This window comes from Mirounga angustirostris, unplaced genomic scaffold, assembly GCF_029215605.1.
Source record: "Mirounga angustirostris isolate CCGP_5_RB_7025 unplaced genomic scaffold, mMirAng1.0.hap1 SCAF_8, whole genome shotgun sequence".
Taxonomy (NCBI): domain Eukaryota; kingdom Metazoa; phylum Chordata; class Mammalia; order Carnivora; family Phocidae; genus Mirounga; species Mirounga angustirostris.
The window spans coordinates 124,174,847-124,198,724 of record NW_026991716.1 but is presented as its reverse complement, the minus strand read 5'-3'; the positions used below and the strand labels follow the sequence as shown (position 1 = coordinate 124,198,724).

General features: G+C 40.1%; 1 protein-coding gene across 10 annotated transcripts in view; it reads right to left on the bottom strand.

Annotated features, from left to right (window-relative positions):
• PHACTR2 (phosphatase and actin regulator 2) overlaps positions 1-23,878 on the bottom strand; it is a 269,242-nt gene that overhangs the window by 28,666 nt on the left and 216,698 nt on the right. For all 10 annotated transcript variants that reach the window (XR_010413801.1, XM_054505576.2, XM_045865665.3 and 7 more), the window contains 5 exons: positions 22,366-22,568; positions 20,800-20,956; positions 16,874-16,929; positions 11,546-11,607; positions 8,533-8,670 (listed from right to left, as the gene is read on the bottom strand). Coding sequence is in view for 9 of the 10 variants with exons in the window: in XM_054505576.2 (XP_054361551.2) it covers positions 8,533-8,670; positions 11,546-11,607; positions 16,874-16,929; positions 20,800-20,956; positions 22,366-22,568 (616 nt within the window). In the remaining variant the exon portion in view is untranslated. The remainder of the gene's footprint in view (positions 1-8,532; positions 8,671-11,545; positions 11,608-16,873; positions 16,930-20,799; positions 20,957-22,365; positions 22,569-23,878) is intronic.

Below are 23,878 nucleotides of genomic sequence, written 5' to 3'. Positions count from 1 at the left end.
ACAAGAATCATATGATCCTCTCAATAGATGCAGAAAAAGCTTCTGACAAAGTACAGCATCCTTTCTTGATCAAAACTCTTCAGAGTACAGGCATAGAGGGTACATACCTCAATATCATAAAAGCCATCTATGAAAAACCTACAGCGAATATCATTCTCAATGGGGACAAACTGAGAGCTTTCCCCCTAAGGTCAGGAACGCGGCAGGGATGTCCACTATCACCACTGCTATTCAACATAGTATTGGAAGTCCTAGCCACAGCAATCAGACAACAAAAAGAAATCAAAGGCATCCAAATGGGTGTCAAACTCTCACTCTTTGCAGACGATATGATACTTTATGTGGAAAACCCCAAAGACTCCACCCCAAAACTGCTAGAACTCATAAAAGAATTCAGTAAAGTGGCAGGATATAAAATCAATGCATAGAAATCAGTGGCATTCCTATACACCAACAACAAGACAGAAGAAAGAGAAATTAAGGAGTCGATCCCATTTACAATTGCACCCAAAACCATAAGATACCTAGGAATAAATCTAACCGAAGAGACAAAGGATCTGTACTCAGAAAACTATAAAATACTCATGAAAGAAATTGAGGAAGACACAAAGAAATGGAAAAATGTTCCATGCTCATGGATTGGAAGAACAAATATTGTGAAGATGTCAATGCTACCTAGAGCAATCTACACATTCAATGCAATCCCCATCAAAATACCATCCACTTTTTTCAAAGAAATGGAACAAATAATCCTAAAATTTGTATGGAACCAGAAAAGACCCCGCATAGCCAGAGGAATGTTGAAAAAGAAAAGCAAAGCTGGCGGCATCACAATTCCGGACTTCCAGCTCTATTACAAAGCTGTCATCATCAAGACAGCATGGTACTGGCACATAAACAGACACATAGATCAATGGAACAGAATAGAGAGCCCAGAAATGGACCCTCAACTCTATGGTCAACTCATCTTTGACAAAGCAGGAAAGAATGTCCAATGGAAAAAAGACAGTCTCTTCAAAAAATGGTGTTGGGAAATTGGATAGCCACATGCAGAAGAATGAAACTGGACCATTTCCTTACACCACACACAAAAATAGACTCCAAATGGTTGAAAGACCTCAATGTGAGACAGGAGTCCATCAAAATCCTAAAGGAGAACACAGGCAGCAAACTCTTTGACCTCAGCCAAAGCAACTTCTTCCTAGAAACATCGCCAAAGGCAAGGGAAGCAAGGGCAAAAATGAACTATTGGCACTTCATCAAGATAAAAAGCTTTTGCACAGCAAAGGAAACAGTCAACAAAACCAAAAGACAACCGACAGAATGGGAGAAGATATTTGCAAATGACATATCAGATAAAGGGCTAGTATCCAAAATCTATAAAGAACTCATCAAACTCAACACCCAAAGAACAAAGAAGCCAATCAAGAAATGGGCAGAAGACATGAAAGACATTTTTCCAAAGAAGACATCCAAATGGCCAACAGACACATGAAAAAGTGCTCAATATCGTTCGGCATCAGGGAAATCCAAATCAAAACCTCAATGAGATACCACCTCACACCAGTCAGAATGGCTAAAATTAACAAGTCAGATAACGACAGATGTTGGCGGGGATGCGGAGAAAGGGGAACCCTCCTACACTGTTGGTGGGAATGCAAGCTGGTGCAGCCACTCTGGAAAACAGTATGGAGGTTCCTCAAAAAGTTGAAAATAGAGGTACCATATGATCCAGTAATTGCACTACTGGGTATTTACCCCAAAGATACAAAAGTAGGGATCCGAAAGGGTACGTGCACCCCGATGTTTATAGCAGCAATGTCCACAATAGCCAAACTGTGGAAAGAGCCAAGATGTCCATCGACAGATGAATGGATAAAGAAGATGTGGTATATATACACAATGGAATATTATGCAGCCATCAAATGGAATGAGATCTTGCCATTTGCAACCACGTGGATGGAACTGGAGGGTATTATGTTGAGTGAAATAAGTCAAACAGAGAAAGACATGTATCATATGATCTCACTGATATGAGGTATTCTTAATCTCAGGAAACAAACTGAGAGTTGCTGGAGTGGGGGGTGGGGTGGGAGGGATGTGGTGACTGGGTGATAGACACTGGGGAGGGTATGTGCTCTGGTAAGCGCTGTGAATTGTGCAAGACTGTTGAATCTCAGATCTGTACCTCTGAAACAAATAATGCAATATATGTTAAGAAAAAAAAAAAAGAAGAAGAAGAAGGTAGCGGGAGGGGAAGAATGAAGCAGGGGAAATCGGAGGGGTAGAACCATGAGAGACGATGGACTCTGAAAAACAAACTGAGGGTTCTAGAGGGGAGGCGGGTGGGAGGATGGGTTAGCCTGGTGGTGGGTATTGAGGAGGGCACATTCTGCATGGAGCACTGGGTGTTATGCATAAACAATGAATGATGGAACACTTCATCTTAAACTAATGATGTAATGTATGGGGATTAACATAAGAATAAAAAAAAAAGTCCAGCAGAAAAATCTATTCTTTTTTTTTTTTTTAAAGATTTATTTATTTGAGAGAGCGGGAATGAGAGAGAGTACATGAGAGGGGGGAGGGTCAGAGGGAGAAGCAGGCTCCTCGCTGAGCAGGGAGCCCGATGTGGGACTCAATCCCGGGACTCCAGGATCATGACCTGAGCTGAAGGCAGTCACTTAACCAACTGAGCCACCCAGGCGCCTGAAAAATCTATTCTTGTTTCAACACAAAGTTAAAAAGAAAAATCCTCTCCATTATAACAAGAGATGGATGAGTTTAACCTTTCAACGAGTTAGAAACTATTTCTAGGGTATGGAAAATTTAATCATTGAGACTCTCACTGCTTGCATACTTTGCACCTGCTGTGATCTTTACTCATTTTCCTGGCCACCCCCTACCTGCCTCTGTGAAGTTCAGCATTGGAATATCAAGCTAGCTGGGAATGGTGTGCATTTCTGCACAGAAATGGTGACTGAACAGGGTCAACTAGAAGTCACTAAATGAGAGGTGAGTGACCAAAAGCCCACAACTAGGGGAGGAGAATGGAAGAAAACTTGTAAACAGTGTACACTATTTCTTTTTGTTTTAAGATGCTTTTAAGTTTATTTTTTTTTAGTAATCTCTACATGCAGCATGGAGTTCGAACTCATGACCCCGAGCTCAAGAGCTGCATGCTCTCCTGACTGAACCAGCCAGGTGCCCCTACACTATTTTTTACAAAACAACACAACAGGTGCCTTGACTAGGCCTTCTATTGAAAAACAACTAAAATGCTGAATATAACGTTTAAAAATTATTTTATTTATTTATTTAAGATTTTATTTATTTGAGAGAGAGATTTTATTTATTTGCGCACATGAGAGAGGGGAGGGTCAGAGGGAGAAGCAGACTCCCTGCTCAGCAGGGAGCCCGATGCGGGACTCGATCCCGGGACTCCAGGATCATGACCTGAGCCGAAGGCAGTCGCTTAACCAACTGAGCCACCCAGGCGTCCCTAAAAATTATTTTAAATGTACTGATCAGCCAGTAAGAAAGTAAAAAATACTTTGACATAAAAGAATAAATGAAGATGAAGCCCAGAGAAATGAAGTAAGCTGAGCACTGAAATTGGCCTTGACCTTGAGGGCATTTGTGATGTTAAATGCAGTGACTGTGAGCGGTCATTTTCATAGCTTGGTGAGATACTGAAGACCAGTGAAGAAACCTGTCCAAGGTAGAAAGTCTAATGAATGACCCTCCCGCCTCAGGAAGGAGCTCTTACAGCACAGCCTCAGTGAAGGGTGCGCTAGAATGTCTGATCCCCAGAGGACAGCACAGATGAGGTCATGCTGGTGCTTAGCAGGTGAGGCAGCATTAAATCTACCCTGAGGACATGAATCGGTAAGTAGCCCTCACATGGGTTTACAGCCTGAATTCATAGCACTAAGGTGGTCCAAAATAACTCACCTTTATATTAAAATAATATTAAATAAAACAGTCTTTATGACAGAAAGCATTTCTTGAATAGTCTCATAATAAATGCTTCATCAGGAAAATATAATTATCCTAAACTTATATACATCTATTGACACAATCTCAGAATATAGAAAGCAAAACAGAATTATAAATAGAAGGAAAGATCCATATATGTAGTGGGAGAGGTAACATATCCCTCTCTTGGTATGGGACCAAACAGACCAAAAAAAAAAAAACAAAAAGAAAAAAAGGGAAGGATACAGAAATGAGACTCACAAGCTTAAGTTTCAGACATATTTAAAATTCCATACCCCAGAACTAGAACGTACACTGTTTTCAAGGATATATGGGACATTTATCATTACTGACCACATACTTTTAAAATCCCAATATTTAAAGTCACACCACAGTCCAATTAAATCAAGATCTTTAGGGGTGGGACCCAGACCCAGGTGTTACCGTTCTTAAAGCACCCCCACCCTGCCCCATGAGAGCAACTTGCAGTTAAGGTTGGGAACCACTGACATACAGCATCATTCATAGCTTTCAGTGGTTGTATCAGAAAATAAGAAAGGAAGAAGGTTAATGATTTATTTTTTTTTAAGATTTTATTTATTCATTTGAGAGAGAGTGGAGTGGGGAGGGCAGAGGGAGAGGGAGAATCTGACTCCCTGCTGAGCAGGGAGCCTGATGCAGGGCTCAATCCCAGGATCCTTATATCTTCTAAAAACATCAGTTCTAGGTAAATTAACAACTTAAATGTGAAAAGCAAAATTATAAATGTTTTAGAACAGTATAGCAGCTGGAGTGCCTGGGTGGCTCACTTGCTAAGCATCTCCCTTTGGCTCAGGTTATGATCTCAGGGTCCTGGGATCCAGCCCTGCATCAGCTCTCTGCTCAGCCAGGAGTCTGCTTCTCCCTCCCCCACTCCCCCCGCTTGTGTTCCTTCTCTTGCTGTGTCTCTCCCTGTCAAATAAATAAATAAAATCTTGAAAAAAAAAACAAAAACAAAAAGTACAGCAGAATACATTTATGATTTTGGTATGGGAAGAATTTTTTCAAAGAAATCACAAGCCACAAAGAAAAGGTGGATAAATTCACATTAAATTTAAAAAATCTCTTATGTCAAAAGATAACCATATAAAGAGAATGAAATGTCATAAATTGGGAGATATATATATATCTTGCAATATATTATTAGGATATATGAAGAATTCCTATGAATCAACAAGAAATTGACAACCCAAAAGAAAACAGATGAAAGACAGGCACAGAAGTGGAACCTGAATGCCCAATAGGTATGAAAATATGCTCAACCTCATTAATAATTAATGAGAGGCAAAGTGTAAGTACAATGAAATGTTATTTCATAACCACTAGGTTGTCAAATAAAAAAACAAAACAAAAAGACTGACCATTACATGTTGGCAAGAATATTGGACTACCGGTAACCTTGGCTGTGGAAAGGTAAGCCAGAAACGATCATTTTGGAAGACTGTTGACGCTGCCTAGTTTCGCTGAATATCTCTACATTCCAGGACCCAGCAATTCCATCACAAGGAATATGTTAGAAAAAGTCTTGGATCAGTGAACTTGAAGATGATACAGGAATCTTCATAGAATAGAGCTTGCACACCTAAAATCTGGAAACCAACTAAATAATTAACGATTGAATGGATAATTACTTTGTGACTTAAACATACAACGAAGTATTATATTCCAGTGAAAAAGAGTCACTATCACCTAGTCCATCAACCCAGATTCTTTTGTTACTTGAATGATGTAACACCCAGAAGAACTTTGTATGATTCCAATCCCTAAGATTCCAAAACTGGCAAAACCAAGAAATACATACATATTGTTTAGGGGTATATATAAGGTGGTTAAACTCTTGAAAAGAAAGGGAATGATTAACACAAAAGTCGTGGTTATGGAAGGGAGGGAAAAGCAATTGGGGAGGAGCCCACAGGGCCCTGTTCAGGTACCAGTAATACTCAGGGATTAATAAAACAGGTGTCTTCTTTTTATTATTTAAATGGTACATTTGTTTCCTATATTCTCTATCACGTGATATAATTCACAACTGAAAAAATAAAATGCCAGAAGAATGTGTAAGACCTGAGATAGAGTTAGGGTTGAGAAAGAAATGTTATCCATTGTTAACACTCACTCTAAAGACTGCATCTGACCTAAAGCCTCGTGTTTCTTTGTGGGCATCAGATACCACACGAGGTCATAAGTGCAGTCTATTGCTGCTGAACAGTGAGGAGAAAGTGCAGGATGGAAGGCAGATAAAGCAGTGGAAACCACTCAGAATTAAGTGGGAGGCACTGATTGGTGGTGAGCTTGACACATGACCCGAGTTTTGGTCTTCTTCATCCCCTGGAGGCTACCCTCAACCTGAGTGATTTTAACTGCCTTGGGAAGCCTCCTCCGTCAGGGCACATACCTCAGCCTGTGCCCTCATCCCAACCTCAAGGGTCTCTGCCTCGCCTTTTCTACATACACACGTTCTCCTGCTGCTCCATTGATTATGCCCTACTGTATCAGTTACCGACCTCTTCTAATATAGATTCAAACTTTCCCTTTCTTTTGGCTCCTTCTTCGTGGCATAAAAGATTGTTCAGGTTATTTCTTATGCATATAGAAGCTTGCAGCCTCCACAGTCATCACCCCTCATGTGACTTCCTCCTCCTATCACTTCTCCATCACAGCCAAGACTCTTGAGGTTGTATTTTATTCTCCTTGTCTCCACTAGTCAGGCTTCCACCCACCAGACTCCTAAAATGCCCCCTTTTGTGACCTGACCTTCTTCTTCCTAGCTGTTGGGCTACATCTTCTCCTCTTTCCCCACCTCACAGACATTTCTTCTCTGTGTTCTACCACCTTTTCGTCAATGTTGGGTCCCTTGGGTGCTATTCCCAGCCTCCTTCCCTCCATTCTCATTCCAAATATCCTTCCTTTATGATCTTTTTTCTCCCCAGTTTTCATTTCTTCTTCCCTAGTTTTCATTTCTTCCTAAGAGCAAATGATATTTATTTATTTATTTATTTATTTATTTATTTATTTATTTATTTATTTATTTATTTAATTTGAGAGAGAGGGAGAGAGAATCTCAAGCAGACTCCCTGCTGAGCACAGAGCCAGACACAGGGCTCAATCTCACAACACCAAGATCACCACCTGAGCCAAAATCAAGAGTCGGACGCTTAACCTTTGAGCCACCCAAGAGCCCTGAGCAAATGATTTCTGATCTGTAGCTCCACTATATGCTTGACATGCAGTAGGTGCTTTACAGTGTGAAATCTCTACTAAAATGCATAGCATGTAATTAAATTCCTAGCTCTACCATTCAGACTGGATGTGGCGGGGCGCCTGGGTGGCTCAGTCGGTTGGGTGGCTGCCTTAGGCTCGGGTCATGATCCCAGGGTCCTGGGATCAGGTCCCGCATCGGGCTCCCTGCTTGGCGGGGAGCCTGCTTCTCCCTCTCCCTCTGTCTCCCAGCTTGTGCTCTCACTCTCTCTCTGTCAAATAAATAAATAAAATCTTTAAAAAAAAAAAAGACTGGATGTGGCATGAGTTTATTCGATACCAAATTTTGCATAGAGACAAAATTTAGAAATCATTATTTGGAAAAAAAAGAAAGAAAAAAAGAAATCATTATTTGGGATATTAGGAAAATCATAAAGTGAAGACTCTGAAAACAAAAGGTTGGCAAAATTCTTTGGCTTTGGAACCATATTATTCATAAAATTGTCTTTCTCCATGATGTGACCCATTATACATTTCAGTTTTTCTGAACTGTGAGCTATGATATAGATTAGGGGTTGGTAAACCATGGCCCACAGGGCAAATCTGGCCCACCATCTGTTTTTGTAAATAAAGTTGTATTGGAACACATATCCATCCATTCACTTACATACTGCCTATGGCTGTTTTCATACTCTTAATGGCAGAGCTGAGCTGTTGCAACAAAGACTGTACGGACCACAAGGCCTAAAATATTTACTCTGGCCATTTATAGAAAAAGTGTGCTGGCCTTGATATAGATCAATACCTTTTACACTGTTAACATATCCTTTTATTTTATTTATTATTTAAAAAAATTTTTATTTTAAGTAGGCTCCATGCCCAACATGGGGCTTGAACTCATGACCCTGAGATCAAGAGTCGAATGTTCTACCAACTGAGCCAGCCAGGCACCCCTTAACATATCCCTTTAAAATGATAACTTGTATAAATTATATTTTCTAAGGGTAAGGATAAATCACGGCTGTGGGACCACCCCACCCTCAATCCAGGTATGAATGCAGGCAGGTTACACGGTAACTAAGAAAGAATTTTTCTGAGACTTAGCTGAAAGAACCTCATTGATATTACTAAATATATCACTTAAGTGGCTTAAATAAGAAAAGGCAGAAAATTGTTGAGCTATCTGGTACTATCTGGCCTCCTAGGATAACTGAATGTGTGTGTGTGGGGGTGGTGGTGAGTGGATACTGAAGCTTTGAGAAAAGCAATAAAATCATAAACAAATAAAATCATGGCTAAAACCATGAGGGCTCTTGCCTTGTCTGCAGGTGTTAACCTGGCCCAGGGCTTGTCTGCCCGGCGGTCGTAGTCGGGAGAATCGGTGACTTCTACATACTCATTAAACCGCAGGATCCTTCGAGCTTGTAACTCCGCCACTGTGGGTCTCAGACTGAGCTGCAGGGGGATAGGGGAAAAAAAGGACAAGTTCAGGAAACCATTTACAGTCTCATGGTGGCGAGTCTTCTATAGAGAACTTCAAAGTTATGGTTAAATAAGGTCACTTTCAGATATCCAAAAGAAAAAAAACGGTAGCAGCATCTTGGGAGTTTCTAATGAGAACCAGAAAGCAGTGTGCCCTAATTCTGAGACTATAAAAATCATCATTGTTAGATAGGTCACAGGCTTTGGCAGCCATCTGCGTTATGCTGTTTTCCCCACCTTGCCTGGCACTGTCATAAAGACACCTGTCACCTCCGACACAAGGAGCACGAAGCAGCACAGACACAAGAGCAATCCAGATAGAGGCTGGCTGGCTGGGAGACTGAAGCATCCAGACAAAAGCACTCTTAACTTTAGAAATGAGATCTCTGTTCCTATTATATTAAACCTTTATATTGAGAAACGCACAAAGTTATGACAAAGAAACGGTCTGGTGAAGGGTGTGCTTACAGCGGTCTTCTGTGAAAGACTAGGGACCCATGCCCAGATTTGACATTACCCTTGCTTGCAAAAGATGCTGTGCAGAAATCAGCAGGGGCACGGGAGAGTACATTCAGTGCGCCAGAACTGCTTAAAATAGGCTGAGACCGGGCGCCTGGGTGGCTCAGTTGGTTAAGCGACTGCCTTCAGCTCAGGTCATGATCCTGGAGTTCCTGGGTCAAGTCCCGCATCGGGCTCCCTGCTCGGCAGGGAGTCTGCTTCTCCCTCTGACCCTAACCCCTCTCATGTGCTCTCTCTCATTCTCTCTCTCTCTCAAATAAATAAATAAAATCTTTAAAAAAAAAATAGGCTGAGACGATTAAGACACTTCTAATAACTTGGATTCCTCCTATGGTCTTTGTCAAATTCAAATTTATAGTTCTATTTAATCCACTCAGCCCCGTGTATTTGCTCTTCTTTCCAAAGCCCAGGAGTAAGAGATTCTTGGTTCTGAGAGACTAAAGAGTCCTGGCTCCTGGCTGACAGGCATCATCTACTCTCTTCTCCTGAGGTTCATGCTTTTGTGGCCTCTCTCGGTCTGAAGACGTCATAGACCCAGGCCTCTGTTGTACCCATGGGGTCCATTTCCAGTACCTTTTCTACCCATATCTGTACTGTGCATATAGCGGGACCATCCACTGTCTAAGTGGTCCTCTTTAGAGGGGTTCCTCATTTGCACAGATTCAATTTTTTTTTAAAAAAATTAAGCACTAGGACACACAAAATGATGTTTTTGTGGTGAAAAAAAAAAATCCCCTTTCCTGAGCCTCAGTTTCCTGCTGAGTAAAATCAGAGGCTGAACTAGGTCAATACTCAGGTCCTTCAAGGACTCTTAGAAGGCCTGGGTCTGCACTCTGAGCTCACTTGAGCTGGAGTATGGCAACCGTAGCTCCTTCTAGCTTCCTAAAGCCCTGGTAGGCAGTGGACAGAGGGAGGAATGATCTAAATGGTTCTCTTCTACTCTCAGTTGTTGTCCAGTCTCCACTGCTAGCTTCTTACTGCTTCTCTGGGGCAGCTGGGGCTAAGGAGGTAGAGAAACCAAGGCCTCTATGAAGTGCCCAAAAGGCAAGTGACCAGACACCACATGGGTCAGAAATTCTTCCTCCCGTCTTGCCCTTTAGGACTGTGCTATTCGTGCTATGGAACGTCCCGCACCTCTGGCAGAGAGCTCTGTAGAGTGGAGGCAAGTGGGGGTCAGGGGTCAGGGTGGGCTCTGTTGCCCCCTGGAGGGGCTCAACTGGATGGAGAAAAGATTATTATGTATGGCAGGGGTGAGCCTGAAACAATGAGGAGGGGCTACTGCTTATCTGTAGCTGGTAACTTAACAGCCACTGAATGTTAGAAGAGCCATCTCTAGCAATTCAGTTTATAGAATCTTTTTCAGCTTGATAATTACTTGTCATTTAGGGTCTTCGAAAAAAAAAAAAAAAAAAGAGAGAGATGAATTAAGGATCTTTTTCCCTAAAAATCAAAACCAAAAACTCTCAAAATACAGTCTCCAACTTTTCCATGGGAACATTGTTTCTTCTCCCTGCCTTAGAATGCTTTGGCTGTGGACTCCCCAGCCAGCCCAGATAAATGTGGGTCAGGTCACACACTTCCCCGCAGATGTCATATTTTACTCATCCTGCCTTATCCAAGTGTGAAAGGTATATCTGAAGAATTACTGAATACAGATTTATAATGAAATATCATGAAATATAAACTCTGATAGTGCTTAATTTTTCCTGAGACTATTATTAACATGTCCAGAAAAGAGTGATGGCCCAGGTATCAGATTTATATTTTCACGAATGGGTGGAAACAACTCTCTGAGTCTTGGAGGTAAGGCACTCGTCAATGTGGGTAGCACCGTGGCAGGCAGCTTGGGTGATCAAGTTCATGTAATAAATTACTGACCCAGCTCACATGGAATAGTGGCAGGTCTCCAATTTCATATTTACTGAATATTTCCAAGACTGCACAGAAAATGTGAGCATTTTTAAAAACTATATATTGAAATGTTAATAATGGTTATCTCTGAATAAAAGACATTTGTGTGATTTTTTCTTTTTTGTTCCTTTCTGCACTTAAAAATAATTCACATAGATTATATGTTATTTTCATAATCAGTAAATGTAATTTAAAACTTGATTGTTAGTTTTTCAAAATTAGCATAGCATGCAATTGTAAATATAAACATAACTCATCCTCTACATTACATTGATTTTAAAATGTCTATGATTGGTTATTGGCTAATAGGAATAAGTATTCCTCAATGTTAGATTTAAAGGCAGACAGCTGATTTGCATTTAAATAATGAAGTAGATCTCAAAACACACATGCTCATTAACAGTCATAGTTTCATTACCTTTCTGCTGAGTCTGCGCTTAAGTTCCATTTTTGCTTCTTGTTCTTCTTCTTCATTCTTTTCTGTTTATTAATGGGGATGGGAGAGGAAAGGCATGAAGACTTAGTTACTATAAGTGATTTTATAATCAGAAAAGTAGATCAGGCCACAATTATTTGACTTAGTGACCAAACACTCCAACATCTTTAAAAAGTTGTCAAAAGGTTTTGCAGAAAGATCGATCATTAATTTATATACATATTACTTTTTCTCCTTATGGGATTGGTTTCTTTATTAATTGTAAGCCTTTTAGCTTCCTGACTTCATATTCCATTCTGAAAAAAATTACAGGAGTGCCCACACTCTGGTGAAAACCTTTCATTGCTGAACATCTCTTGGGCTTCTAAGCACAATTCATCAGAATCCAGATAAACATTTATTTCTGGATCTGGCCTTCACATGAAAATCTGAGACATATCAAAAGAGCAAATTAGAACCATCTGATGCATGTCTGAGTTGATTTCCATTCAAATCCAACCAAAATACTTGATTTGTCTGCTTTGGTTTCCACAGAAGCAAAATGCAGTCATTTCTTTGGACTCTGCCTTCAAACCAGAATGTTCTGAATGGGGTTATTATGGTGTACTGTTGATGGGGCTGATTTATTTTCTTGTGACTTTGACTTTCCAAAGTCTTCTGTTTCTCTAGTGCTCCACCAAATGGTACAATTTAATGGCCAATGTAATGAATGCTGTCCAATGGATGGGATGAAGAGAAAAATGACCAGAAATTTTAAAGAAATAAACACCCCCTTCAGGTTTTAATGGTTGCTTATTTGATGAACTTCTGTTGCTTCTAGCAGCTCATCATTTGTTCAATAAGTGAGCACAGATTTTACTTCTTGGACACCAATGCTTACAAAAGATTATCTTTTATGGGCGCCTGGGTGGCTCAGTTGGTTAAGCAACTGCCTTCCGCTCAGGTCATGATCCCGGAGTCCTGGGATTAAGTCCCGCATCGGGCTCCCTGCTCGGCAGGGAGTCTGCTTTTCCCTCTGATCCTATCCCCTCTTGTGCTTTCTCTTTCTCTCAAATAAACAAAGAAAAAAAATAAAATCTTAAAAAAAAAGATTATCTTTTAGAAGCTGCTGTTATGAATTCTGCTGAAGGAACATCACATGATATAAAGGCTCAACCGAAAGGTTAAAAAAGAAAAGTTTCCTCTATGAAAAGGTAAATTTATTTTTAAAATTCAAATAGACTTCTTACCACTAAGATTGTTTTTATCACAAATAAAATATCAATATTCAATATTTGTACCAACTGTATTTGTTAACTGAACATGCTAAATTCTCTATTAATTTTCCTTATCTGGACAGGGAAAAGTTTCAACATTCTTCCAAAATACTAATTTTAATTCATAAGAAAGAAGATGATCTGTCTGGTTATTTAGACAAAGAATAAGCATAAACTGAAATCACTCTTCAAAAATAAGAAACAACCAGTGAGTACACTTTCAGTAAAGTGCCTGTGTGTCAAACAAATTTTGTTATAATTCAGGTTTCTTCCTATGAAAACACTGTAGGTTTTTCTAATTGCTTCACAAAATATATGTCCTTTGGTATTCTTAAAATACATCCTTAGGGTCAAATATTTACTTTACATGAGTTGGATAAGGCATGTAGGTTATAAATTATACATAATAGACAAGAGCCAAACCTGTGGTTCATGTGATTCAAACTAAGGCTTTACAAGGTCGCCTATGATGATATTACTAATAAAAGGGAAAATAAAATCCTCAAAGCGTTTTAGTCAATTCCTCCTATACAGTGACTGTGCTGTATTTTTAAAGGTACTTTTCAAAGACAGAAAAGTGGGTATCAAATATGACTCAAAACCAACAAATGCTTTAATTCTCACAAGGGGATATTCGATAATTTCATCTTATTAAGCATAGTATACACCGGGCGACAGCATGTTACCCATTCAAAAAAAAAGAAGGGCCAACTGCAGTTGAGGGAGTTCAATAAACAGGATTTTATCACTTGGGAATTCTTTTTAACATCAGGAGCTGACTTCCTTACATATTTCCATATTTGAAATTGTGCTTTTAAAGAAGTTCAAGAAAGTGAGAGGTGGAGGGAATTCAGCACGACTGTTGTTCTGCATTTTTTTAAATACTTGTAAAATCTCTTACAAAGAATCAAGGTTAAATCTTAGTTTAAAAAATTCGCTGTTTTTTAAATGTTTCCTTCGTTTACTTATTAGAGGGCCAATTATAAAGTAGGATGTAAACCTTTCTGGTCCCTTTAAACAGACTGGAGGGATATTCGTGAAGGAAATGACGTAGCTCATTGACAAATCTTGCCTCCAGTAACTCCCCAGAGCAGGGCTTGGTGGGGAGGAGGGGTATTCTAGAACAGCCACAGGAAGTGTTTGCCATCACACACAAACAATACATGTGGTTTAACAGCCGTGGGCACTGCAGGAAACCTGCCCGGCTAGCAAGTGTTGCCCACAGCATTTTATGGATGAGCTAAAAGGAGAAGACAGAAAAGCATCAAAACATCAGCACCTGAAATATTACAGTCTTGAGTCATCCATCTGGATACACTAGGCTAAAAAAAGCCAACTATTTTTTTGTGGGTTTGTTTCTCTTTTTGCTGATTTAACATGTTTTTCTATAAGGGTGTTTTTAACAAATGAAAATGCATTTACGAATCTACTTTGAAATGCATCAAAAAATAACATGGATCGATGGAAAGACAGATATGTGATAAAGCAAGATGTTATAAAATGTAAAAAAAAAGATGTGATAAGTTGTTAATGGTAGAATATAAATAGTACATATATGGGTGTCTACTGTAAAATTCTTTCAACTTTTCTCTATATTTAAAAAATTTCATAATAAAATGTTGGGAAAAAATACACGTAGCACTCAATGACTTGATACATTTTTTCTCTATAGAATATAGAGATGGAATTACAGTCAGAACTAAATAGATCTGTAACTTCTATCCCTGTGCTATAAAAGGTATTCCATGAACATCTCTTTTCCTGATAGGCAAACGTTGACCTTTCAAGCACCAAAACTTACCTTCTACTTTTAACAATATTAAAGAATCGGTTCTAAAATGTACAACTAAATTTAACTTTATATGTTCTTCTAAAAAGCCTCAATTCCATAAAATAGGAAAGCGATGGGGTAAGGTGGATAGTGGGAATGAAATACTAAAAGATAAAATGTGTCCTGTGGTCTCCAGTGAAAGTGATCAACACTGACTGCCACCTGGCTCATGTTTATTAAACTAATGATGAGCTCAGAGTTGACAACTGCTGAATGAAGTTATGCTGTGAATGAGTTCCCTGGTCTGTCAAGACAAGACGACCTAGTTAAAATAAGTGTCCTTTAAAAAAAAAAAACACCATGTCACACACAGACTTTTCTTTAAAGAGTCAGTCATATTGCTTTTGAACAAAAGCCGGAGATGAAATACACAAACAAAAAAGAGCAATCTATGTGGAAGAACCCAGAGGCAAACAGAGGCTGAATAAAGTATTGTAAGCTATGCCGCTGAGTTCCCTGGGATTGCTCAGTGGAATGCTCTGGATGACCTCCACCAGTTCTCTTTTCTGCTTCCCTTGGCTATACAATATTATGTCAGGAGATCATAAGCCAGTTATCAGCCTCTCCAGACTGGAAATGTGTCTTTTGTTTCCAGAATAAGCATAGTTAGATAAACTAAGAAGGAAGTAAGAAAAGGGCTGGAGTCAAATCTTAAGTTGACTTTGGCGTTTCCCTCTTCCCTGAACCTCCAGGAAAATGGGGCATAGAAGCCAAGACAGCACTTAAGATCAACGTGTGATAAATTTTTACATCTATGAAACAGTTCCTCAAATAACCAAACGCCAGTGTGGTTTGGCACTATTTGTCTCTCAGAAGCAGGAAAGAATTACCCAGAATCTGGTCTTCCTTTTTTTTCTAGGTATTGCATTAGGTATCCAATAAGACATAATCTTTGTGTGTTAGGAGCTTATGGTCTGCACTTGAGCTTACCTAAAATTTAATTCAACAAATATTTTCCAGGAACCTATTGTCAAAAGCCATGAGCTTTTTTGGTTTTGTGTTGTTGTCAAAATTAGATGCTGCTTTCATCCTTCCTCAGAACACTAAAACCCAACTTTCTTTTCTTTTCTCGTCATGACTTTTTCCATCTCCATACTGGCTCTTCTACCCACTGATGGTCACTTCAGTCCTTCTTTGGGTTCTATTCCAGTTTTTGGTCACAAAGAGCCAGACAAGAACATTCCAAGGAAAGAATCCCATAGACCGGCAATTCTCCTGGTTGGGTTGTCTTAGTAAGAGCAACTATAGTATAAACATGCCATTAAAATCTTTTGTTCCTTTGGGAAAGAAAACAACTCAGATTGAAGAGTGGGGATCATCCAGACAAGCCAATTTGACTCTAAAAGCCTGACTGAGAAAAATTTCCCACATGCCAGTGCCTTCTTACTATTGTATCCGGAGCTCTGCCCATCCATGCTCTTTGATATTTTATACAATAAAAAGCTCTTTTGAAACCAAGTTAATAATATATAAAACTGCAGCTAGGCTCAATTTAAAAATATCCATTACTTAACTCACTGTGGTTGGTAACCACATTGATATACTATATAACGTCAAACCGCATCTATTAGTTTTATAGCTTTAACATACGAACTCCAATGAAGTTCTACTGGACTAGGAAGTAAGAAGTAAAGTCAAAGAAAACAGAGGGGAAAATAGAATGGGAAAATAAAGTAGGAAAATGAATGGAGAACTCCTTAAGTGCTGAGAAATTATAAATAACTCAAGAGGGAAACAGAGTTATCACAACAAAGGAAAATGAAAAGGACTCAAAAATTTCTTTCACCATAATTCTGTTTTAAATTGAGTCATCTGTTAAACCTGGCAACAAACTGTATTATTAATAATAATATAGGAATGTTTGATTTATTTCCTTGTGGATTCTCTGGCCTTTTCTTTGACATTTATTTGCAAGCAGACTAGAGCATTTTCTTCTATTTAATATCTGGGTAAAAGAATACATGGAATATATTTCATCTCTCTTAAAAACAACTGTCACAATCGTGACTCTGGTCTGGGGGATACCAGGCTCAAAGCCATAAAACAAAATATGAACTTGAAGAAATTGTTTTTTAAATTCTATAAGAATGTGATCTAAATGGGCCATTTCAATCATTTGTGAATAACAAATATATTAAGGTTTCTTACTGATAAATAGATTGCCTCTAAAGGGAGCTTGTTAATGGTTACATGAGGAATCATTGTACAATATAAGATACTCACGTTTTAGGATATTTCTTTGCTCTAATTCTTCAGTCGTGGGCCTCTGGCTAAGTCTCCTATGATGACAAAAAGGATATACCGCAGGTTACAAACAAGGCCTCCTTGGTGGGAGATGCAAAATAAAATAACAAAGACACAAAGCTTTATTTTTTTTCCTGTTTGAGAAACACAAATCCATTTTAAACCTACAAAATAGGTTACCATCCTTTCTGTTAGTTTGGAGACTAAAGATTGTGGTTGAGACCGCTACCTACTCCCCATTATCCATTCTTCCATCTTCCTTTTAGACCTAGAACCTCCTGAGATCTAGCTGTGGCTCCCAACTACAGACTTCTGCCTCCCCAGCAGCAAGGTGTGGCCATGTGACCGAGTCCCTGTGATGGGATGTGAGCAGAGTGGTATTTGGAACATTTGCTTTTTACCCTTAAAATGACTGAGTGTGCCTTCCCTTTTCTCTTTCCTTCCCCCACAGGCTAGAACTTAAACATGGTCACGTAAGCCAGCTTGGATCATGCAGATGAGAATATCCACGGAGCAACAGGACAGAATCTGGGTGCCCAGCTGACTGCAAGGAATAGAGCTCCCCACCCACCCTGGACAGCCCACCTACCTCTGGACTGTTATGTGAAAAGGAAATAAACACATGAAAGTGTCTTATTTGGACCACTGCACTTTTTGGTCTCTGTTAGAACAGTTTCCCTGTCTCCTAATTAATACACAGATCATTAGAATCTATGAAAGTTTTCTGCTTGAGAGTTCATACCAACTCAAAAGATGCTTGGTCTACACTGCACAGAGTTTCAAGTGAAATATTGCTTTTGAGGGGCGGTTGGATGGCTCAGTCATTAAGCGTCTGCCTGCGGCTCAGGTCATGATCCCAGGGTCCTGGGATCGAGCCCTGCATCGGGCTCCCTGCTCAGCGGGAAGCCTCCTTCTCCCTTCCCCACTCCCCCTGCTTGTGTTCCCTCTCTTGCTATGTCTCTCTCTGTCGAATAAATAAATAAAATCTTAAAAAAAAAAAGAAAAAGAAATACTGCTTTTGTGACCGCAAATGGATTTATACTACACATAAGAGTTATCTTAAGATACATGGGCCCTTCCCATCTGCCTTCAAGAAAAGCCAGGCTCAGGGTGCCTGGGTGGTTCAGTCATTAAGTGTCTGCCTTTGGCTCAGGTCATGATCCTAGGGTCCTGGGATCAAGCCCCGCATCCGGCTCCCTGCTCCGCGGGAAGCCTGCTTCTCCCTCTCCGACTCCCTGTGTTTGTGTTCCCTCTCTTGCTGTGTCTCTCTCTGTCAAATAAATAAATAAACTCTTAAAAAAAAAAAGAAAACAAAAGTCAGGCTCATTTGCGATTAGTAGCTAACTATTTGTACACAAACGCTGAATGACCTAACAACGCTTTATACCTTTGTTCTTGGTCTTGCTTATAGTATTAATTTGCTGTTAATCACAGATTTGTTGTAAAATTCCTTCTGGATGTAGGAGGAGTTTGTGCAAAGTAAACATATATATGAAGGTAATCTTAATATAAGATACTATCAATTCTAATGTTATGCCTGTGGCAGAAATGGAGTGAAGAACTGAAATCAATGGTATTTTAAATACCTCATTAAAATTTTTGTTAAAGTTTAATCTTCGTTAGAGCCACTTTGAAAGTAACTTACATAACTGAGCCTACAGAAGAACCCAGGGAGCTACTACGCCAGCCAGATGAGGTGCCACCCATGTACCCACGTATCCTGTTACGTATCTACACCGTATCCTCCACCAAAGACATCCTCCTCCTTTTACTGATGGAGTTTCCTCCTTCAGGAATGCCCTCCTCTCTTTCTCCACCTACTGAAATCTTACAAATGACTAAAATAGTAACCTGCAGGTGGGCATTTGACCTGTCCCGCGAGTGAGTTTTAAACTCCCGGTTGTCTGCCCTACGCGGTTGGTCACACACAGATCACACAGTTGTGAGAGCACTTACAACACAAGTAATAATAAAGATAAGGCAATAATCATGGTTCTCATTAGGTCATACTTTTAAAGTCCCAGGCACTGTGCAAGGTGCTTAATTTACATTATCATGGCTCCTCAAAATAGTTCGGCAAGGGAGTAGCCAGTTCCCATTTTACAAACGAGGAAATGAGAGATTAATTCACTTGCTTGAGATAAAGTACTAGCGTGTTAGAGCACAGCCTCATTCCTAGTTCTCTTGACCTACATGCTTGTGCTTTTCATTGACCTCACCACGCAGTATGTCTTTCTGTCTCTTCCACTACACATAGAGTCCCCCAAGGTAGGGACTATGGGTGATTTATCTTTGAATGACAGTGACTACATGTACGGTGTTTGTAGAAAAACAATTCTGTAAAATTTACATATTTTGAACACTAAAATCTCTACTCAAATAAAAGTTTTTATGGATATGGTTTATGTGTATACTTCCAGAGGCTCTCAAACCTTGGGGGGTTGGGGTAGAATCCTTACATAAAACAGACAGAAGAGGCTGTTCATGGCTGAGCATGGGGTGAAGGAGCACCTCCCATCCCACCGCAAACACACCCACACCGCCCCTGGTGGCCCCACAGAAGCCCGAGAATCGCCTCCAAGAACTCCTTGATGAGGCAGTCAGAAAACCGCTGCCCGAGGCTTAGTTCACCTTCTCCCAATGTCCTTCATCAGTCCCCTGTTTTCAAGCATTTGGTTTAATTTGCCACTGCTATAAATAGCCTTGAAATAAACATCTTTGTAAAGTGTCCTGGTTTTGTTTTCCTTTTGGATTATTTCCTTCTTGTATCGTCTCTCAAACGGAATGACCACGTAAAGAAAGAGACCGCTTTACGATTCCTTTTCTTCATACTGTTAAGTTGTTCTTCAGAAATACTGAACAAAGGTGCCAATATGGGGTTTAATTTTAAAAAATGTTTTAGCTGTTGGTTAACCGATATATAATGATTTAAATTACTAATGAAAATGTTTAATTTTGTTAAGTGCTTGCTACGATCCAGGCACTCAAGGGCTTTAGTGCAGCATCTCATTTCCCCACCACCAGCCACTGCTTGGCCCCATCTGTCAAACAGAGAAGAGCCTCTGGAACTGCACCCCCCAGGCCAAGCCTGCAGATCCAACACAGTCACAGAAGTCTTCCATTTCCAAGCAAGGAGAGGGATTTCTTCCAGTTCCAAATCCTGCCCTGGGATCCCAGACGGCTCCCTTCTCCCAACTGATGCACTCTGTTGTTTACGCAGAGTGAGAGAAGTCAGCAAAATAGATAATACTACTAAATATGCTTAAATTGATCATCAAACAATGGCACTCACTTCTATTAGAACTGCCAGTTCAATGGACTTCCAAAGGCGCTGGAGGCCAAAGCAGAAACCCTACAATGGCTGGAGGCAGAGTGTAAAATCAGTAACAATTTGTTTGAAGTTAAAAGGGGAAGGTTATGATAGGGGGGCTACAGTAACCTGACTTGGATGGTCATTGTAGCTAGCTCCTTATTTCTACAGTCTCAAGGCCCACAGGGCAGTAGAACCTCATGGCAGTCCCAGGAATGCCAGAGAGTCCACGGATTAGACCAGGAGTTGGGCAAACTATGACCTACAGACCAAATCTGGCCTGCTGCTTATTTTGGTGAATAAAGTTTTATTGGAACATGACCACACCCATCTGTCTACGTAACGTTCATGGCTGCTTTCACACAACAGCACGGTGATGTGGCTGTAACACCACCCCGACTGGTCCTTAACAGCAAAAGTTTTTTGACACTTGCTTCAGGCTTTGGCGATGCCAAAGCCACTGACTGGCTGGACCAGAGGGCAACTTCTTGGAGTGGTTCACCATCCAGGACCAACTTTAGAAAACCACACAGGCCAGGTGTGCCCTTACCCAAGGAATAACTGGTCAGTGCTGTATGAACATTTCAGCCATTACCTGACGAGCTTGGTTCCAATTTGCTGTCGGATCTCCTGCCTCTCCTCTTCAGATGTGCGCTGCAAGATGTTTTTGTCCTCTAGTTCCTTCTTTGATGGTCTGTTGCCAAGTTTGATAGCAAGAGTATCCCTTCGTCGTATTTTACTCGCCAAAGCACCTGAGGATTGGAAAACGCAGAAATGCAGAGAAAGAGGCTTTAAGCAAGCAGCACTCAGGTTACACGTGGCATGGACTTTAAACAGAGTCCAGATGAAATTCTTTATCCAATGCAAGAGTGGAATTTTAATTAACCTCAGGGAAAAAAAAAAGTTCTGAGTTGGATGTAGTTCATTTTGAAAAACTGAAGAACTATTTTTAAAAATGTCCTGAAAAATGTTGGGGCACCATGAAAAAACTTGCAAATATCACCTCATCATTTGGAAAGTGATTCTGAAGTTTATTTTGCTGAGACAGCGTATCATGGAAATTACAGATTGTGTAACACTCTCTTTTCTAAGCCTTAAAAACATAGCTCCTTTATTTATACTGTACAGTTAATTCTTGTCTTCCCCTTTCCTCCACTCAAAAAGCACGCTGGAAAAAGTTTACCTATGGTAGCAATGTCTTAATCCTTAATTACCAAGAATCCTCAACAGAGGATAGTTAATACCAGGTGGATGATAATGATTTTGTCATTGTTTTTCAGTACAAACTAAAAGGAACTTGACAAACTGATGTTTCATCATTAATAACTTTTCACAATGTATAAATTCAATTCCATAGTGAATTACTCCTAAGCCATGATGCTTAGAAGTTTTTTAAAAAAAGAGCACTTTCCAGTTCCCTAAGTTATATATAAACAGTTGGCTTAATCTACTGTATCACTCCTTCCTAAAAGGCATCCTATCTCACCTATGTGGAAGAACGATTTTTTTTAATTCTTCAAAGGTATTTGTCTTTCTCAACTCATTCTTCCCTCCCCTCTCTTTAAACCCCTCTCTTTAAAGTCTCGAACATCTCCAATTAAGTAATCCAGTGAATCCAAGTTTATGCTCTTTACTCAAGAAAGATCTCAGGGGGGCACCTGGGTGGCTCAGTCGGTTAAGTGTCTGCCTTCGGCTCAGGCCATGATCCCGGGGTCCTGGTATCGAGCCCCGCATCGGGCTCCCTGCTCTTCGGGGAGCCTGCTTCTCCCTCTCCCTCTGCCTCCCTCTCTTTCTCTGATGAATAAATAAATAAAATCTTAAAAAAAAAAAAAAAAGAAAGATCTCAGAGTGGAAGGGCCATCTCTGATCATTCTGAAAACACCTCTGTCATTAGAAAGCTCTGATTCCTTGTACAAATACAAATGTGCATATCTTCCTCATAAACAAAGGCCTGACCCCCTGGCCCTTGTGGAACCATCTTCTGGAAAGGCCTGTCATCAAAAGCTAAACCTTAGAACACACACAATTCTAATCTGAGAAAAGAATATGAGGGGAAAGAAACCATCAGCTATCTGATCACCGATGGCTTCTGTAATCTACAAAACGCACCTGCTTCTATCCACCATCCACTTTCCTCCCCACCTCTTGAAAAAAGTCTTACTTTCTCCACTGCCATCCTCCTCCTCCTCTTCATCATCGTCATCATCAGTGTACAAGACAGGCCCATCAGAGTCCGAGTCATTGGCCTGGGCCTCCCTCTGGCCTTCATCCTCAGGGGCACTGAAGGATTCTGAAGATTCTCCCGTCAGCCCAGGAATCAGTAGCTGAGCTGCCACCTTTCCCGGCTCATCTTTGGTTGTAAAACTGTTAAAGGCACAAGAACACAGGGGTGGAGTGAAGCTCAGAGCAACCCTCGGGGACAACACCAACACCATGAGAAGGAGCCCGAGATTCATGAGCATCTTTCAAGTTGGCGAAAGGAGAAAGCAATCATAGGCAGGTAGGAATGGTGAAATGGAACAGGAGTATACGGTAGGACTTCATTCTCAAGGTTTTTGATTCTTCCTCTATAAAATATAAAGGAATGACTAGATGATGTCTGATATATTTAGTACATGAACATGGTAAAACTATAGTTTGCAAATTGATTTTTCCATAGCCATGGGGCCTCAGTGGAAAGAACAGTGGACTAGAAGTTTCTGGATATTTGACTTTGTCTATCCTTATTCTGTACCTGTAACTCCTACTTATCCTTCAAGCCTCAGCTAAAGCCATAGCTTCTTCAGGAATCTTTGAGTGGCCTTCCATCTAGATCCTTGCCCCACCTCCTGGCTCTTAAGGTGATCTGAAGACAACCCCACTGGAGCACTTAGCACACTGCACCTCGACCACCATTCACTTGTCTGCCATCTCAGCCCTCAGAGTTCCTTGACAAGTGTGATTCATATTGATTTGCAGCCCAACACCTAGAAAGGTAGTGACAGAAAAACATACCTTCTTTAATTGATGTATGAATTAATCCTATTTTCATCACAGCCAGTGTGTCGAGTCAAAAAATCATGTATCGTCTCTGTGTTTTAGTTTCTCCATTTGTAAAACTGCCCCTCACAAGAATATGTTAGTAACGTGACATGGAAAAAGGGGGAGTTAAACGCACTCTATACAAGAAAGGTGATGTGCATGTATGCAATAATTTTCTATTAGTTAGCTTGGTAAGAGTCTCTGGTTTAAAGTTACTATAAATATACAAAGTCTGCCAGTTTTCACAGACTAGAATAGGAAAAAAAAATGTCATTGAAAACATACCGAAAACATATCATATCAAAAACAATGTAATCTTCATTTTAAGATTCAGAAAATCCACAAATTGCCTTCTGATAAAAACAGAAGAATCCAAATTTGGATGTCACACTTCTGAAAGACCGTTTTGTGCAAAGCATGTGCTTGCTGTTTTCATTAACTTAAAAAACCAAAAAAAAAAAAAAAGAAAAAACCCCAACCCCCCCCCAAAAAGTTCTTTTGAGTAATAAAAACAGGTAAACTTTGTCAGAATCTGAGGTATTGAAAATTGTACTTTGTGGTTATTAGTCTAAGCACTCTAAAAAATTTTCAATTAGAAAAAGCCAACAGCCAAAATTCTTGTTTTCAAAGGGGAAACTATGCACAGCATATTT